General features: G+C 34.3%; 3 protein-coding genes across 3 annotated transcripts; 2 read left to right on the forward strand and 1 right to left on the reverse strand.

Annotated features, from left to right (window-relative positions):
• Positions 1-274: 274 nt before the first annotated feature.
• On the reverse strand, positions 275-2,251 carry LOC117929814 (mitochondrial import inner membrane translocase subunit TIM8-like). The gene is made up of 2 exons (XM_034850235.1): positions 2,145-2,251; positions 275-727 (listed from the first exon to the last, which is right to left on the reverse strand). Exons 1-2 carry the CDS (start codon positions 2,190-2,192, stop codon positions 539-541), a joined length of 237 nt encoding a protein of 78 aa, XP_034706126.1. The 5' UTR covers positions 2,193-2,251; the 3' UTR covers positions 275-538.
• A 7,720-nt stretch (positions 2,252-9,971) lies between these two features.
• On the forward strand, positions 9,972-12,554 carry LOC117931102 (glycerophosphodiester phosphodiesterase GDPD1, chloroplastic-like). Its single transcript, XM_034851975.1, has 8 exons — positions 9,972-10,186; positions 10,291-10,472; positions 11,000-11,059; positions 11,151-11,231; positions 11,317-11,517; positions 11,624-11,719; positions 11,816-12,012; positions 12,110-12,554. Exons 1-8 carry the CDS (start codon positions 10,090-10,092, stop codon positions 12,342-12,344), a joined length of 1,149 nt encoding a protein of 382 aa, XP_034707866.1. The 5' UTR covers positions 9,972-10,089; the 3' UTR covers positions 12,345-12,554.
• A 4,975-nt stretch (positions 12,555-17,529) lies between these two features.
• On the forward strand, positions 17,530-18,868 carry LOC117931439 (NAC domain-containing protein 83-like). Its single transcript, XM_034852437.1, has 3 exons — positions 17,530-17,934; positions 18,059-18,315; positions 18,409-18,868. Exons 1-3 carry the CDS (start codon positions 17,751-17,753, stop codon positions 18,697-18,699), a joined length of 732 nt encoding a protein of 243 aa, XP_034708328.1. The 5' UTR covers positions 17,530-17,750; the 3' UTR covers positions 18,700-18,868.
• The last annotated feature ends 202 nt before the right edge of the window (positions 18,869-19,070 follow it).

The raw sequence follows: 19,070 nt of genomic DNA on the forward strand, positions 1-19,070 counted from the left end.
GACATACCTCTTCCAGAATCTGTCCACAGTATGAACATACATCCAGTGAAATCAGTACTTTAACTTGCGATCTTCAACAATTTTTTCATATGCAAAATTTGATTTTTGGAATTGAAGAACTTCCTTAATCCAGCTGCATTCTTTAATTAAGACCATCATGCATCAACTGATAGGATTGACCGGCAGAAGTCTTGGGTCAATATCTTCCATGTCCAGGCTGAAGTGCAGTTGAATGATGCAAACAACAAAGAAAGAAACTAAAAGAACCAAGGGGGAGGAACAAACAAGAATGCATCTTTCATTCCACCATGACACATACATTAAAATCAATAAAAATCAGGAGCACTGATATTTCATCTCTTTTAAGTTTCAGAAGAAGTGTCGAGCAATTTGCTCATTACAGGCAACACTTTGTAACCAAATCAAATTACCCAACAAAAGGAAAAAAAGGGGTGGGAGTGGATTGGGGGGCCTAAATGCTAAAGTACTGGGGGAATGACCAATCTACTCATTTGGGTACCAGGGAAATACTCAAAAATTATTGCATGGATTGAAAGCGAGTCATGATGGTGATGCTCAAGTCCATATAGCGCTGAGCACATTTTGAAAGGCAAGCTGATTCGCTAGAGCTGAATTTGCTACCAGGGGTACCAGTAATGCACTTGTCCCAGCATACATTTGTAATCTTTGCAACCATCTCATTAAGCATGGCTTTTTTCTTCTCTTGCTGCACAAATGTTGCCAATTAAAAGAAAATATATAGACTTCACATAATATTAAAACGAGAGAGGATAGAGGATTTATTGCTTCTACAAAAGTAATTGGAAAAAAATGATTTAGAGGAAAAAGGAGCCATTGTTGGCCAAGGACCAATATCATTAATTTGGGACAGGCATAGAGAAGTGCATTTGTCCCAACAAATGAAGAGACACAAATTCATCAAAATTGTGTTCATTCAATTCTGAAGAAAGCAAAATTCCAAGATAATGAACAGCTAGGATGGGTAAAATATTGTCAACAACACAGATTATTTTTTGCAGGAATTTCTAAAATGACATGCGAAAGCAACTTAGAGAGCACAATTCCTAGAGTAAAGTTCTATACTCAACTCCAACAATAAATCCAAAATGACCAAGAACTGTTGGAAACTTAAAAGCATAGCTTTCAAGAACATCATCAATGAGTCAATCTCTCCAGCCACAGTACCTGAAAACCATATTTATATTTGATCACAGAGTCCACAATGGATCTTAGTCCCAGGGAAACCTCTATAACCATTTACCTTGCAAGGCTTTGTTTGTAAGTTAAGGTGTGAATTAATCCCCCTTCAGTGGGGTCTCTCCAAGGCTATCCCAACCACTCAAATAAAAACCTTCATAAACATTTACCATAGGAAGCTTTACTCTGAAACTTATTTTCCACTCAAAGAATAAATGCACAGTATTTATTTTCTTATCAATAATCTTAAAGTGTGCTAGGCCCAAGGCTCAACCACTCCCCAGTTATAATGCGCACTACGATCCATCTAATTTATTTATTTATTTTTTGAAAATTTCATTTTGTTACATTTTTTCGTTGAATGCTTCTTTTGAACATTTGAAATCTCAAAATTTTTTTGTTGCTTGGATTGTATTTTGGATCATATTTTATCGGATTGATGTGCGCCTAAGCCTTGGGAGACTTTTGTGCCTTTTACAACTATGATCTTAATCCTAATCAGAAGGGTTAACTTTCAAGCAATCGTAATCTTATGATCTGTTGAAACCCTGGGCACCCAAATCAGCGATTCTTAAGCTCCAAGAAGCTTTTCATGGACCAAAAATCGAAGCTCCCAATGAAAACTAATCACAACTACTGTTTCTGCTGCTTCTGATCGCCGATCGGTTGTAGTCATTGGATACCAGAATTCAAACAGCATCCCCAATTCAAATTGGTGTTAACAGATTGGGAACATGATATAGACTCGTATTAATTGAATCCCAAATTCATAATCACAGAAAAATTACTCCTACAGAATCCAATCTTGTGCTCCTATCAAAGCTTTAAAGCTCGTGGAAGTAGGGCAAGGATTCATCCATGAAATGACATTGAAAATATATAAATTATCTAGAGATAGTTTGAGCAGGGATAAACAACAATCTTACACTGAGAAATTGCTGCAACTCGGCGGAGTTAAGATGCGAAGAATCCATGGTAGTGGCTGATGCGTGGTGAGGTTTCCTTTTGATGATGTCTCCCAAAACCCTAACGTTTAAACCCACACGCCAACGTGCCCGGGTCCCCTAAACCCGCTTTCTCGGGCCCAAAACAAAACCCATCCCTTAGAGGTGTGGACCCGAGTCATACTTGGGTGGGCTGCGCTCAACCTCACCTCAACTGAACCCTTGGATTCGGTCGAGCCTTTATCAAACCCAAACTCAATCGATAATTCAATTTGAGTGACTCTTGATAAAGCACTTTTAGTGTATAACACTTTTGTTAATAACAATTTTATTAAAAATATTTTGAAAGAAAATCACTTAATATTTGGAAACAAGGTAACCTCACCTTAACTCAACCTTATATTAAGTTGAGCCTTTATCAAACCGTAACTCAATTTATAACTCGACTTAAGTGATTTTGGATAAAGCGCTTTTAGTGCATAACACTTTTATTAAAAATATTTTGAAAGAAAATCATCCAATACTTGGAAACAACATAAAAAATACAAAAAAATACAAAAAAGTTGATTTAATAGTGTCTTTGGTAATACTATTAAAGGTATGAGTACTAAATGAACCAAGGTGCGAGATCTACCAACAAAGGTATAGGGTACTGGTTGAATCAAGGTGTTGGATCAACCATTGAAGGTACTAAATGTCAACTACAACCAAGGATGAAAATATCGGTAATCACGGATATATCGGTATTTCGATTTTACGGATATATCGGATATATCGGTGAATATTTTGGAAAAAAATATTGGTAAGCTTAAAATTGTTAAAAACTCATGAAAATGTAAGAAAAACCTCTTAATAATATAATTAGAAGTATAATAGACATTTTAAAGTTATTTTATTGAAAATTTTGATATATGTATAACATGATTTATCATATTTGATAATAATATCGTATGCATCGATAAAAATATGAATTTTATAAGTATACATTTATTATTAAATTACACCTAATATTATGATATTTGATTATAATATGTCTAATTTTAAAATATATATTAGTATTAAAATATGATCCATTTAATTCAATTGTATTAAACAATATAAAATAAATAATGATATATATATATATATATATATAAATTTTTAATATTTAATTAATTATTAATGATATTAAAAACATTATGAAGAAAATTATATAATTTTTATATTTTTGGTAATTAATTAAAAGACTTTGCATTTAATTATAAAATAATTATAATTAATTTGCTCTTTAAAATATTATTATATTTTCTTTATATAATGAGTTTAAGTATATATATATTTGTTGCATATTACGTATCAAAGGGCAAGTTAGCCCAAGCGGTAAACGGGTGAACCCCAAACCTTTTGGTTTGGGGTTCAAATCCTCTCGGCCCCAAGGAAATAGGGGGTCTGCCTACCTGAACTCTGAAGAAATATTCCAACATCACATACACGCCCTTTCCCTGGAGCAATTCTTATTACATTCAGCTTAAACCAATCAACATACTAATCTTGATCATCACCTCACTACGGTCATGAGCACCAAACAAACAGTCTATGACACTCTCCCCCACCCAAACTCTTGCACGTCCTCATGCAAGGCTTCATGTTTTCACCAAATGATGCCTTTGAATGATGCTGCTCCCCACGAGCCATTAATCACCAAAGGTCCGCTGTTGAAACCCACTAAGCTAAAGGGGACGTCCACACCTCGGACGCGATATCACTCATTGTGTTAACCTAGTAACACCCCAGAAGTGTGCACCCAAACACTAACTTCCACCCCTAGTAGGTGACACCCGCACACACTACTAGACAACTAGTGACACTTCATGATTTGGAAGCACCCATACTACCTCACAAGTCCTCATAAGTGCAGCTTTGATCCACACCATAGTGCCCACCCTCGCACTGTTGCAACGTTAAGCTTCAGAGACTACTTGTATAATCATCAGGAGAGATAACTCATCAACAATAGATCCTTAGAAGGGAACACCACCATGCTCGACTTCCTGTCTTGCTCTGATACCACTTGTCCTGGGCCTAAAGTTCCAACGCAACGGTACAATCCATGCAGCGACCCCATAGGCAAGAATCAAAAGGGCTCAGCCTACATGCCATGCATTTCAATGCCACTATGCTGACTAGTTTTGTCTTGTCATAGACTCATTAGGGGAACAACTTCATCTCCCAACCAATTTGTGTAGGAGATGACCAAACTCCTTTTCATTATTAAGTCTTTGACTAGTGACAAGTTTCCTAAACTTAACTGGGTCAGCCTGCCTAAACTCTGAAGAAGCATTCCAACATTACATACACACAATTTCCCTAAAGCAATTCTCATTGCAGTCAGCTTAAACCAGTTAACATACTAATCTTGATCAACACCTCATTACGATCACAGACACCAAACAAATAGTCCATGACACTCTCCCCCACCCAAACTCTTGCACGCCCTCATGCAAGGCTTCATGTTTTCACCAAATGATGCCTTCGAATGTTGTTACTCCTTGCGAGCCATTAATCACCAAAGGTCCATTGCTAAAACCCAATGGGCTAAAGGGAACGTCCATACCTCAGACACAATATCACTCATTGTGTTAACTTGATAACACCTTAGAAGTATGTACTCAAACACCAACTTCCACCCCTAGTAGGTGACACCCGTGTGCACTATTAGATAGTCAGAGAAACCTCATGATCCAGAGACACCTAAACTCCCTCACAGGTCCTCAGAAGTGCAGCTTTGATTCACGCCACAGTGTCCACCCTCGCACCGTCACAACGTTAAGCTTTATAGGCTACTTGTATTGCCATCAAGAGAGATAATTCATCAGCCATAGATCATTAGAAGGGAACACCACCATGCTCGACCTCTTGTCTTGCTCTAATACCACCTATCCTGGGCCTAGAGTTCCAACGCAACGGTATGACCCATGCAACGACCCCATGGGCAAGAATCAAAAGGGGCTCAGCCTGCACGTCATGCATTTCAATGCTACTATACCGACTAGTTTTGTCCTGCCATGGACTCATTAGGAGAACAACTTCAGTTCCTGACCAGTTTGTGTAGGAAATGGTCAAGTTCCTCTTCATTGTCAAGTCCTTAACTAGCGACAAGTTTCCCAAACTTAACCGGGTCGCCCTACCTGAACTCTGAAGAAGCATTCCAATATAGCATACACACTCTTTCCCTAAAGCAATTCCCATTACATTCAGCTCAAACCAGTCAACATACTAATCTTGATTAGTACCTCGCTATAGGCTCAAACACCAAATAAACAGTTTGTGACAATAGGCTTTAGAAGTGCCCAACTTCAAAGTTCTTAAAAAGACTAAGAAGGCATATGCTAATCATTTAGATACCCATAAGACCCTATGAAACATGCAGATCAAGGGAAACTCGTGAACGTGTGTATGAGGAGTGGACCCTAAGACAGGATTTGTCTTGTCAAATGGGAGGCACTTCTCTAAACTTAGCACGTCGCCTAACATAAGTCAAGGCAACTAATGATGAGCTTAGTGAGGGTCTCAAGGTTTGAACCATTAACTCACCAATTCCTAAGAAGAAAGTTTACTCACCCCGCCACCAGTCTTGTCTTGATAGATACAAACTATGAGAACAAGCCTAGAAATTAAGAGAAAGAAAGTAAGAAAAAAAATGAAGAGGCCTTCCTTCAACTCTTAATATATTTGCCTCTCGATCGAGGGACACTAGGATATTCATAGTGATCTTTGTCTAGTAATGAAAGGTTTGCCCTGAACCTCTCACGAATCATGAACCAACAACTATTATATAACCAAAAAGAAATTTCTTTGAAGAATCATCTATGAGTGATTGTTCAAAAATCATTGGGTGTAACTTTAAAATTTTTGAAGTGATTTCAAATAATTTGTCAAACACTTATAATGCATTTGAGAATGTTTCTATTTGTTTTTATAATTGAAATTCTTTCCAAAAGTGATTTTAAATAATTTTTTAAACATTGAGAGTACGGTTAAGAGTATTTATATTTGAAGTGTCTAAAGATTTTTTAAAAAAGAATCACTTATCAAGTATCTCTTTAGGCACCACTAATGTAGGCCTCAACCTCATTTAAGCTTTAAGGTTCTTAAAACAATAATATTATTTTATTTTTTATTTTAAAAAAATAAAAACTTTTATACAAAATATAACAACTCTTCTAAAAAAACAAAAATTTGTCTTGTACTCTTTCAAAATTTTAAAAATTTGAGAAAGTCTTAAGTTCTAAAAATTTTAAAAAGTGTTTATATTTCTCTATTTTTTAGAATAATTAATTATTATATTTTATATTAGATTTTATATCTTTAAAAACAAACAAATAAATAAATAAATATCAAACATGCATGGAAGAAGTAAAGGATTTTCACGTCCACATATTTAAATTTTTTTTTAAAAAAAAAAACCTTAAAACAAAAGGAAAGTTTATATATTTTTGTATAAAAATTATTATACTTTTTTAAAAAATAAAGTGTTGATTTATTGTCAATCAAAATCAGATGCTTTCGAAGGAATAACATCCATGCATCTAGAGTACAGAATAAATTCTTAATTCTTGGCAATTTCTAAACAAGTGAAGCTTTTGCAGTTGATGATACATGTGAGAACCACGTTGTATATGCTCACCTCCTTATTTCTTTGCATGTATTGAAATTAAACACAAACGATAAGATTACCTTTCTTTTAAAGGTCAAAGTAGAGAATAAGATTATTGATCTTTATCACTTCTTTCTTTGATGGTTTTTTCATCTAAATCTTGGTGTGCTTATATTTTTTGGTCTCTTTTTTCTTATGTATTTAATATATTAGCTTATAACCTCGATTATTTATACATTACTTCTAACTAATGCCACTAATAAACATATCTACCATGAGTTTATTCATTAGGTAGGTTAGACCCTGTTTGATGGTGATTTTAGAAAATGTTTATACTCCTTCTTATCACTTAAATATAAAAAATTTTAAGTGTTAAAGCATATTGGATAGTAATTCCTGAAAGCGTTTTTAATATTTCTTCTAACGCTTGAAAAATAAAAAAGTTTTAAATAGTAAAAAGATTGGAAGCGCTTTTAAAAATTATTATCAAATAGATTGTTAAAAAATTTAAAAGTGCTGCTTAAAATTATTATAAAATGGACTTTTATAAAAGTCGATTTGACAATGATTTTAGAAAGCGTTTTTAACTTTCTAAAATGTTAAATTAAAGTTCGATTTGGTACTTACCAAACTTTCAATCTTAGACATTAAAAATGTATGATAAAATTTAAATTAAATAAAATCATAGTATAAACAAATAAGATAAACATACCTAAAACACCCTCTAATCGATCTCATTTTGTGGTAAGGATTCGATCGGAAGAAAGAAAAATGTATTTTGTAACAAGAACGGAATTCCTTAGTGATGTTGAAAGGAATGTGGAGTTTGAAATGACTCAATGAGACAACCCAAACTTCATGGATGGATGCTGTGTACTCCACTGTTGATGAGTGGAATTGGGTGCTGTTTGCTTTTGGGCGTCTGCGAACGGCAATGCCTCCCTTCATTACATGGAGCTTGCTCTGCTCCCACCTGCACCCGCATCAAATGGTCCCATCCCCATCTTGAATGGTCCTTTCATTTTGGTTGTTCTTAGTCTCTTTTTCTTACAACCCCTAGGCGCCGTGGCACCTCCCAAAGAAAATTTGAGATTCCTTGTTCTGTTCTTTACGGTCGCATGTATCTAGTTTATTTTACTGTTCACGTTGGCAAATCAAAAAAATACAAATGACGCCGAACCTTATTTTTCACAATTTTTTATTTTACTTTAATAGGTGTCTGTACTATGGTCCATCAAGTTGGAGCGTGACAAATATGCCACTCTCGTCGTCATTTCCACGTCAAAAATAAGATGACAGGACTCCTCAAAGTAAAGGGAAAATTTATGTTTAATTTAATTCAGCCAAAAAAATTAGCTGCCTTGTGGGTGCATGCCATTACGATATGACCAAATTTTGATGTATACGCCTAAATTTCCTGAAAATAAACAAAATAATTTAAAAATATATGAAATAAAAATTTTATAAACATTATTAAATAATGGGATTAATTTTTGGCTAATATTCTTTTACAAAATAATATATCATTTCAATTCTTGTGTCACAGTTGGAGTGATGATGATGAAAATGTTTCCTTAATTTTAGAAATTAATCGAGGATCATAAATGACTTTTTCTTAAATGAATTTATTGAAAAACGAAGATCACCTATATATAACACTTTTGTCATTTCTTGGACTTGTAAGTAATTATGATATTTTTTTTTCTTTGTAAAATCTATTTTTTATGTGGAGTCGTTTCGAAGAAGTCCCTCGTTATCGAAGAAAGTTACCTTTATTTATAGGTGAAATTAGAAAATTAAATTTTAGAATTCCTCGAATTTAATTGTTTAATTCAAAAAATTTAGTTTCTTAATTTTAACAACTTATCTTTTTCATTAAGAAAATTCGTAAATAAAAGAATATTTATTTATTTATTTTCTTTTGATTTTGAGAATATTTGTTTTTTTTCAAATATTAATAAGAAAATATTTATTTATTTATAATTCTCTTTTGACAATAAAAGAAAATTTGATTTTATTTATAATGGTAAAGTTTGTAATTTTTAAAATTTTGTCAATTTGGGGTACCTTGTGCTACAAGATTATGTCATTGGGTCGGTGCCATCTACCTTACTAGAATAAGGGCTATAGTCACGATATGACGAATTAAGAGATTTCAGTCTATATAAATGATATGATCAATAAAGATTGGTTACGACGGTTCTATGTGACCTAATTTTTAATAAATGTGACTTGCGAAATACACGTAGTAAGTACTACTCGTGGATACCATATTTTATTGAATCGGGAGTGTAAGGATTAAAATAAAAGGGTGGAAATCGGTGTCTGGGTGAGGGTAACAGAGCCAGGCCAGATGCACATGGAGAATGACGTGGATCCACGTCTTCCCATGTTTTTTTATTTCGTTTCTTTCACTTCGGGGTTGGGTCATGGTCCTATTCAATAATCCACTCATTGGGTTGACAAATAAAAATGAAGAGAGAGGGTCCAACTTGGCGTTTAGGGGAAGGCATAAGGAAGCTACGTTCCAGCACACCCAACTCCATCGTGGCTGCGCATCATCTTCCCATTAATTTTGCCTTATCCCCCTATCCTGCTTTTGCCCTGCTGGCTCTACGTGTTTGGTGTCTGCATTACAATTCTAACCTTAATGATTCCATTTTTTTTTCCTTTTTCTTCGCACTTCCTTTTTTTTTATTTTATTTTATCTATCTGCTCCTATTGTTTGTAATTTTCAATGCTTGCCAAAAAAGTAAAACACAAACCATTCGCCTGCCATGGGCTGTTTGTAAAAGGCATATTTGCGGGATATTCCTCTTGATTTTGAAACGTATTTTTCTCGGATTCGATTTCTATTTGTGAAGCCCATGCAGGTAGAATTTCTCTAGAAGCGATTTTGACTGAGACACGACGCACGACACACGACAAACGGACACAGGACACCCACCCAACGCCCTCTCCATCAGCTGCTCAGATCTTGACACGTGGAGAAAATAACTTGCAGTGCCCTCCAAAATTAACAGTAATCGACAATGGCCCTGAAACCGCGGAGGGAAACGGGCGTTAAAAATGACGGAATATGTCACGGGTGGTGGGGAGGGTGAGAAATTGAGAATATCCGAAGGCATATGACTGGAGAGGGGTGGAGGAGGAGGAATATTCGGGGCGAAGATCCCGTTCCGTGGGGTGGTGCCCCATAAATACCCCTCAGCCGGGCTCCATATCGTCGACAAATATCGGAAACAAGCGTTGTGTCCTTCCCCTCCGTGGAAAACCAAGCATTCTCCTACAATGGCTCTCAAGGCCGTTCACGTCTCCGACGTCCCCTGTCTCGATCAGGTGCCGGAGAACGCCTCTCTTGGCCTCTACTCCACGCGCTTTTCAGCTGGTGATTTCTTGTTTTTCTTTATAATTTCCTTTTTTGTCTCCGTCAGATTATCCTTTCTTTTTTTCTTTCTTGGTTGTTGTTGCTGATCTGGTTTTCGGTTTCAGGCGTTGACGTAGGTCGGTCATCGTTCAGAATTCCAAAGTTTCTGGTGATTGGGCACAGAGGGAGCGGCATGAACATGTTGCAATCTTCAGATAGGAGAATGAAGGCCATTAAAGAGAACTCCATCCTTTCCTTCAACACTGCCGCCGAATTCTCCGTCGATTTCGTCGAGTTTGACGTTCAGGTGAGGTTCCCGGCCATTCCGTCTTATTCGGTCCTCTTTTTCACCTCCGAGGATTTCCCGGCCACCGGAAAGATCTGTGTATCCATCGACTAGGAAACACGTCGTGCTGTCGGTGCGTCGTACGCTCGCCGCGTAATCTTTATTTTGTCTGTATTCATGGTTAAGATTAAATCTCTGGACACCTGTCTCCCAGGGTATTTTTAGTAATTTCATATATCTTTAGCTCGCTCTAGACCTGGGCACCTTTTTTAGGGAGGGTAAATCTTGGATTCTTTGCCCTAAAATCAAGGGCACCTCCAATGATCTGATCAGTCGATCTTTTGTTTCTTGATTTCTTTTTGTTTCATAATTTGTAGAATTTTCTTGCATTCCAAGGTACTGATGTTCTTATTTTGCCTGGGGCTCTTTTTTTCTTCCTTGGGGGTTTGTCTTTGTTATTTTAGTTCTTGCGTTTCAAACGATAGAAGTAAGGTGGTGAGGCAAGACCCTTAAACGGGAAAGTAAAAAAATGAATGTGAATTTTGTAGGTGACGAAAGATGACATCCCTGTTATTTTTCACGACAACTTCATCTTCTCCGAAGATAATGTAAGAATCTCCATCCCATCTTTTTCTTTTCTTTTAATTTTGTTTTTATGTTGGGGAATTTGATTAATGTTGTTGGGAATTGTATTTTCAGGGTGTTGTGTACGAGAAGCGAGTAACAGAGTTGCTCCTTTCTGATTTTCTTCGCTATGGACCCCAAAGAGAGCCTGGAAAGGTGGTGTACTTTCTCTCTCTTTCCCTCTCAATCGCTCTCTTTCTGTTCTGTGGAATGTTTGGACTGATCATGGGAAAACATGCAGGTGGGAAAGTCAATGTTGAGAAAGACCAAAGATGGGAGAATTGTGAACTGGAATGTTGAAGCAGATGACTGTTTGTGTACATTGAAAGAAGCCTTTGAGAAGGTGGAGCCTTCTCTGGGCTTCAATATAGAGTTGAAGTTCGATGACAACATTGTCTATGAGCAAGAGTATCTCACCCATGTTCTTCAAGCCATCGTGGAGGTGAAGACAATTACTCAAACAACCCCAGCATGCATTTGTGTAGTCAAGTGGGCTCATGGGATTTTGTATCCATGCTCATTAATTTCTCTTAAATTCTGTGGTCCAGGTTGTGTTTCAGTACGCCAAAGACAGGCCAATAATCTTCTCCACTTTCCAGCCGGATGCAGCTCAGCTTGTCAGAAAGTTGCAGAGCTCCTACCCTGTAAGGACTTTATACAAATCCCCTCTTCATTGTCCTTGTTGAAAAAAGTTGGATTGTTAATACTGATGGGTGATGGCCACCATTGACTGAAACCAGGTTTTCTTCCTGACTAATGGAGGAACCGAGGCTTACTACGATGTTAGAAGAAATTCCTTAGAGGAGGCTGTAAAGCTATGTTTGGAGGGTGGGTTGCAAGGGATTGTCTCACAAGTTAAAGCAGTCTTTAGAAATCCAGCGGCTGTAACTAAGATCAAAGAGTCCAAACTTTCTCTCCTGACATACGGTCAATTGAAGTAAGTTGCTGATTTTTTCTATCAGTTGCTTATTCATTTCCCCATGTAGGGTATCGCACAATTGACTTATGCCTGGTTGAATTATTTGGTGTTTCAGTAATGTAGCAGAGGCGGTTTACATGCAACATTTGATGGGTGTGGAGGGAGTGATAGTTGATTTGGTTAAAGAGATAACGGAGGCAGTTTCAGATTTGATGAAGCCATCCAAGGAGGGTGATGAGGAGAGCTTGCCGGAGGGGGTAGGACAGATGCAGGTGAAATCAAAGCCTCAGTTCTCACAGCGGGAGCTCTCATTTCTTCTTAAGCTCATACCAGAGTTGATACATTCCTGAACTCCGAAACGAGCTTACTGTACACTACCAATTTACCGGATGATTTAAGTTGCAATTTTATAACAAAAAAACTTTTGTGTATCAGTCTGGGTCATGCCCCGAATCCATAATGTACATAAATTGGTCTTTTTTTGCAGTGAGGGTATCTTAATCTGTACTCTGTTCCTGTATTAGTAATTTGCAGTAAAATCTTCAATTTATGTTTCAATCTTTTGCACTGTCCACACCGATGAAAATTTCGGAATATTAATTGGGTTTTTTCCGATTTTATGCAATTTTGGCTTGTTGTAGGTGCTGCGACTCGAACCCGGCCGATTTATCCGGCGATTTTATACAATTTTGGCTTGTTGCAGGCGCTGCGACTCAAACCCGGTGAAAACAAGCACACTCAGCTTGGATTCAACACTGGGTACAATACTTACTCATTATATTATAGAATAAACGTATACTAAAACCTTCATAAAAACGAAATATTAAAAAATAATAATAATAAACAAATTAATTCTAATTCTTTTATTTTTGAAATTTTATTTAATTGATCACTAAAAATATAAAAAAAATATTGTGATAATTTTTTATATAATTTATATATTAATTAAATATAAAAAATTAAAAAATTTATTCATGTATCATTATTTATTTTATATCATTTAATACAATTAAATTAAAATAAATCATAATTTTAATATTAAATATATCATCATCAAATATCATAATATTATTATCAAATAATATTTGATGTAATTTAATAATAAATATAAACTTATAAAATTCATTTTTTTTAATCAACGTATGTCATATTATTATTAAATATAATTAATTATATCATATGTATATATTATTTTTTTTATAAAATAACTTTAAAATATTTATTATTATTTATTACATCATTTTTTAATTTTTTTTAATATTTCAATAAATTTTGATTAATTTTAGACTTATCGATATTTTATATTAAAATATTATCGATACATGTAAAATCCAATCACCGATACTTTTATCCTTTCTCCACACAACCTCCGCTGGAAGCGTCTAGGTCATCCCCAAAGTTTCTGGTTGGGTCCCATGAGCAAATCTTTCAAAGATGTAATTTAATAATAAATATAAACTTATAAAATTCATAATTTTTTATCAACGCATGTCATATTATTATTAAATATAATTAATTATATCATATGCATATATATATATATATATATATATATATATATATATATAATTTTAAAATATTTATTATTATTTATTATCTCATTTTTAGAATTTTTTTAATATTTTAATAAATTTTGATTAATTTTAGATTTATCAATATTTTATATTAAAATATTACCGATACATGTAAAATCCAACCCACCACCGATACTTTTATCCTTTCTCCACACAACCTCCGCTGGAAGTGTCTAGGTCATCCCCAAAGTTTCTGGTTGGGTCCATGAGCAAATCCTTCAAAATAGCACGAGTCCAAAACCCTTTCTGTGTTGGGGCCCAATAATTTGGTGGTACCACCACTTCAAGCTGGGTGTGACTGAGCTTTAATCCAATAAATTTATATTTAATATTTATATTTAGGTGTCACTTGATGATACTTTTATTAAAGGTGGTAAGGAAATTGAACTTACTAAAGCAATAGATATTGTCTTCAAAATCCATGAATCAAAGAAATAAATTAAATCAGGTAAAATATGGAAAAAAAATAAATTGGATCCGTCTTGTACCTACTATAATTTTTGCAAGATTTTTGTATTGTCATAAATGCATTATTTGGTACAAATTTATGTTTTGTTTTTCAGATATTCTTAGCGGGGCTGCATATTCAATTAGTTCCATTTTGGATTATTATAACATTAGGACCGATGATAAAATATCGGTTTTATCAATATATTAAATTATTAATATTTAGATTTTACAAATATATTAATGAATATTTTGATATAAAATATTAGTATAACGAAAATGAAACAAAATTCATGAAAATATAAAAAAAAAATTCTAAAAAGTGATATAAAAAGTAATAAATAGACATTTTGAGATTGTTTTGTTAAAGAAATTAATACATGATATATTGTGACATTCAATGATAATATTTAGAATTTAAAAGTATATTTATATAAATTTATCTAATTTAGATGCATTCAATGACATGATTAATATTAATAAATAAAAAATTTACGCTTATCTGGTCTTTAAACAGTAATTAAAATTAATTAATTTATAATAATTTTATTCAAATAACCCTTATTTTTATCCTTTTATCAATTCTATTAATGACACAATGCGTGACAAAAATACTCATTAATATTGTAAAATTTTAAAACTAATCATTTTAATTAAATGTTTAAAACATTTTCCTCCATAAATAATTGTACAATATACTTTTATTAGATTCACAAATGTTTAGAAAATTTGATTCATCCTACCTTCATACACCTTATCAAAGAACCAAGAAAATAGCAAGTGGACAAAGAGATTGGAATCTAGAGAGTAAAGACTCAAAAACCAAAATTCAAAATTTTATAGTTTTATAACCAGTTCTTGGAACGGGGAATTTTGATATTTGTACGGTGAATTTAAAATTAATTTTTAAAAATACAGTACATGGAAAAATATCTCTAACTCTACTATACTTTTTATCATTTTGAAATGTGTATATGAAAAAGACACCTTTCATCATTTTATATTAATGATACACAATTCAAAAAAATTAAATTTACACTAGACACCTTTTATAATTTTTATATCAAAACATACATTAAAAAATTTTGAATTTACATTAAAAGTGTTTTTTTAAGAGACACCTTTTATAATTCTATAAAATCGAATATGTATTAAAAGTGTCTTTTAAAGAAACACTTTTCACAATTTTCATATCAGTTGCATATAAAAAAAATTGAATTTATACTAAAGATGTTTCCTTAAGAAATGTTTTTTACAATTTTACAAAAATTAAATTTATATTAAATGTGTAATTCTTGTATCAGTCATCCATTGAAATAATTGAATTTATACTAAATGTGTATTTTCAAAAGACACCTACATAATTTCATAAAATTAAATTTATATTGAAAGATTTCAATAAAAGACACTTTTAGTATAAATTTAATTTCTTTAATAGGTGACTAATATAAAAATTATGGAAAGTATTTACTCAAAAAACACATTTAGTATAAATTTAATTTTGTGAAATTGTTGAGACACCTTCAATGTAAATTTAATTTTTTTTTTCACTATATGAGTAATATGAAAATTATTGAGGATGTTTTTTCAAGATACACCTTTAGTATAAATTTGATTTTATGGTATTGTGAAAATGATATTTCTTTGGTATAAATTCAATTTTTTTTTAACGTATATGACTAATAAAAAAATTATAAAAAAATGTATTTGGAGAAGATACTTTTAATATAAATTTAATTTTATAAAATTATAAAATGTGTCTCTTCAAAACATACCTTTTAGTGTAAATTCAAATTTTCTTTTAACACGTATGATTGATATAAAAAATATGAATGGTCTCAAAAGTGGCATAGATTTGAAAATATTTTTATAATTATCATATTTTAAGAATTTTTGTTGAAAGTACCATTTTTTAAGAATTATTTTTTAAAATTACCGGAAAAGTTCAAAAAGCCCCTTGGAATTGTGCCTTAATCAGAACACAAAACCTGGTTAATATTCTGTGTTTGTATTTATGGTGGGTGTACCAGAGAATCAATTGGGGAAATGGGTTGAATACCCAATCATTTTCCCCAAAGAAATGGTCATACTCTGATGCTCTTACCCAGAAGAACAAGAAGATGATAGAAAAATAAATGAAGGAAATGATGACACCCCCACTGCCTGCCCACCCCCATTAAGGTGAATTTGTGGCAGTGCAGTGTCAATTTCAATGACAGAAACACCAGCTACATCGCCCATTTTCTTGTTATAAGGCTTACTTTTTGTTCCTGAGAAATCAAAATCCATGTGTTCAAACACGCATCTCCAGACTGTAAGAGGAAAGCTTGAAATTTCAAAAGAGGAAACGTGAGATGGGGTGCGTGTGCGCAAATTTTGATCATCATCATTGTCGTGTTTGACTCGTATGCTCGCCTACGGATTTGGTACTTTGCTTTGCCTCCCTTCTCTACCCTATTATTCTTCCTTTTTCTTTTCCTTTTCATTCTCGCCTTTCTTCTCTTGTCCTTTGCTGCTACATCCCCTTCACACCAAACCAAACTTTGTTTTTAAATAACCCTTTCTCCCTTCCCCTCCCCTACCCATTTTTTTTTTGGTTTGGTTCAACGTTCCCAGACGCTGTTCCATTCATGTGACGCGTTTATTTGAAAGAGCAGATGGGTCTGTCTTATAATATCAATTGTGAAGAGAAAAAAAAAATGGTTTAAATGGGTTTGAAGTTGACTTTCTTCTTCTTTATATTATTTGGGTTTCTTCTTCAAGTCTTTCTTCTGTTCCCACAAGCTTGTCAATGGCTGAGCCTTTTACTTCAGGCTATCAAACGCCTGACTTATTCTTCAAAGATGCATAAAAGTTTCCTCTATATATTGTTTGAACAAATGTCTTATATCACATTTCAACCAAGGATGAAGGAAGACGCTACTGACATTTTATATATATATACTCTTTCTTTATCATGTAAGAACGTTTGAAAATCGTAAAGGAATATTAGATTCAGAAAGAAAAATGTTTATATAAAAGGAGTAGATTTTACAAAAAATTTGGGAATCGATCTCACACAACATTTGAGACTCTGTTTGTTTGAATTATCTCATAATATTGTACAGGAAGACAAAAAGATAGTTCAAGAACATGGATTTTATATCGAAATTATAAGAATTTTGATATACCATTTCCAATTGGTAACTAACTGGTTTATTAAACACATGGTTTTATAAATGAAAGGTCAAAAGACGACACTAATTTTCCAAATGGTAATCACCAAAATCATGAAAATTTGAAGGAAGATGGAGAATGAGGGAGTCAGGGATGGTCAATGAGCGCATGCTTATTGACCGAGCACAGGCCGTGGCCCATGGATGTGTCTTACACGTTTTGGGAAACGAGTGTCAAAAGAAAGCAGCCCAAGTCAAGAAAGGGGAGTTCCGAGTTCCTAGTAAGAGCCAAGTGGTGTTTGGAGTTGAGGAATTTCACATTTCTTTACTCCCTTCTCCTCCTCCCCTCCCCCTCTCTCTCTCTATATATATACCCTGTCCTTTCTTCTACTTTCCCCCACAAGCCCACAACCCCTTATCCCTCCTTTGCAAAGCATTTTGCTTTTGCTTTGGTTGTTCTCCTCTATTTGATGCACTATAAATATTCCAACATGGGTTGCTTGCTTCTTCTACTCAGCTGAACAAAAACTCAGAGCTGTTATCTTTGGGTTTATTTAGTTATTTTTCATCCTTTTTGGAGATGGAGAAGCCAAGCTTTGTCAGGAGTGGAGGGATGGTGAAATTGCCTATTGGGTTCAGGTTCCACCCCACTGATGAAGAGCTGGTGGTGCACTATTTGAAACGAAAGGCCCTCTCTTTTCCGTTGCCTGCTTCAGTCATTCCTGAGTTTGACGTTTTCCTAACCAATCCTTGGGATTTGCCTGGTTAGTTTGGGCTACAAATTTTGAGTTCTTTTTGTTCATAAAAATTGCACTTGCCCGCATTATGTATGAAGTATTTTGAACGTTTTCCTCTTGTTTTATTGTTTCAATTTCTTGTGCGGTTTAGGTGATGTGAAGGAGAGGAGATATTTTTTCAGCAGTGGGAAGGGGTTTGGGAACAAATGCAGAAGAGTAACCGGCTGTGGTTACTGGAAGGCTATTGGCAAAGACATACAAATTGTAGCTTCCGGGAGCAGCAGAGCAGTGGGGATGAAGAGAACTCTGGTTTTCTATGAAGGAAAGCTTGGGGTGGGGACGAGAACCCAATGGGTGATGCATGAATATCGCCTTGTGGGTCTTGGAACAGCTCCAAGTTCAACCCAGGTACAGAGTGGAATAGTATTGAATTTGGAACTCTGGTGATTTATTTTACTCCTTTTTGAATGCTCTTGTTTTGTTTCTGAATTCCATCTGCAGAAATGTGTGGAGGAAATGGAAGATTGGGTTGTATACAGGGTGTTTCAGAAGAGGAGAAGACCAAAGAGACATGGGGTCAGTTCCCAGCCCTCTACCAACAACAACAACAAAGCTCAGAGCATCATTGATTTGGTGGTGGAAAACAGCTCTGATCCAGGTCCCCCTCAGCCTTATTCACCATCATCTTCAAGTGAAATCAGTGAGCTCTCTGGTGTGGGTTTAGATCAGGAACAGGAAGGGAGCAGTGCTTACTCATGTTTTTCTTCATCTTCATATATGAGAGAGCACTGAACACCACTTTGATAGGCTGCTTGTATCAGTTGATGTTCAGCTATTGTGCCACCAATGAAATGACCACAAAATGAAAAGACATTTTAACTGTTCTAGAGGTATTGTGGTTTGCAAGCAAACCCAAGATTTCCAATCAATATTATTATTCCTTTCTTATGTGCTTTTAACAGTTCCATCACATTCAAGACAATCATAGTGAGTGAGAAAGCAGTGGCACTGATTACTGCTTAAGTATCTGAGCTTTTATTAACAAAAGGCAAATGATTTTTGAGAGAGAAAAGATGATCCAAAGCAAATAAACAAAGATAGGCATCCAAAGAAAGAAGAAAGAGAGGGTCTATGTTATCTAATCATGGCTTTTGTGAAAAAAT

This window comes from Vitis riparia, chromosome 14 (assembly GCF_004353265.1).
Source record: "Vitis riparia cultivar Riparia Gloire de Montpellier isolate 1030 chromosome 14, EGFV_Vit.rip_1.0, whole genome shotgun sequence".
NCBI classification, from domain to species: Eukaryota; Viridiplantae; Streptophyta; class Magnoliopsida; order Vitales; family Vitaceae; genus Vitis; species Vitis riparia.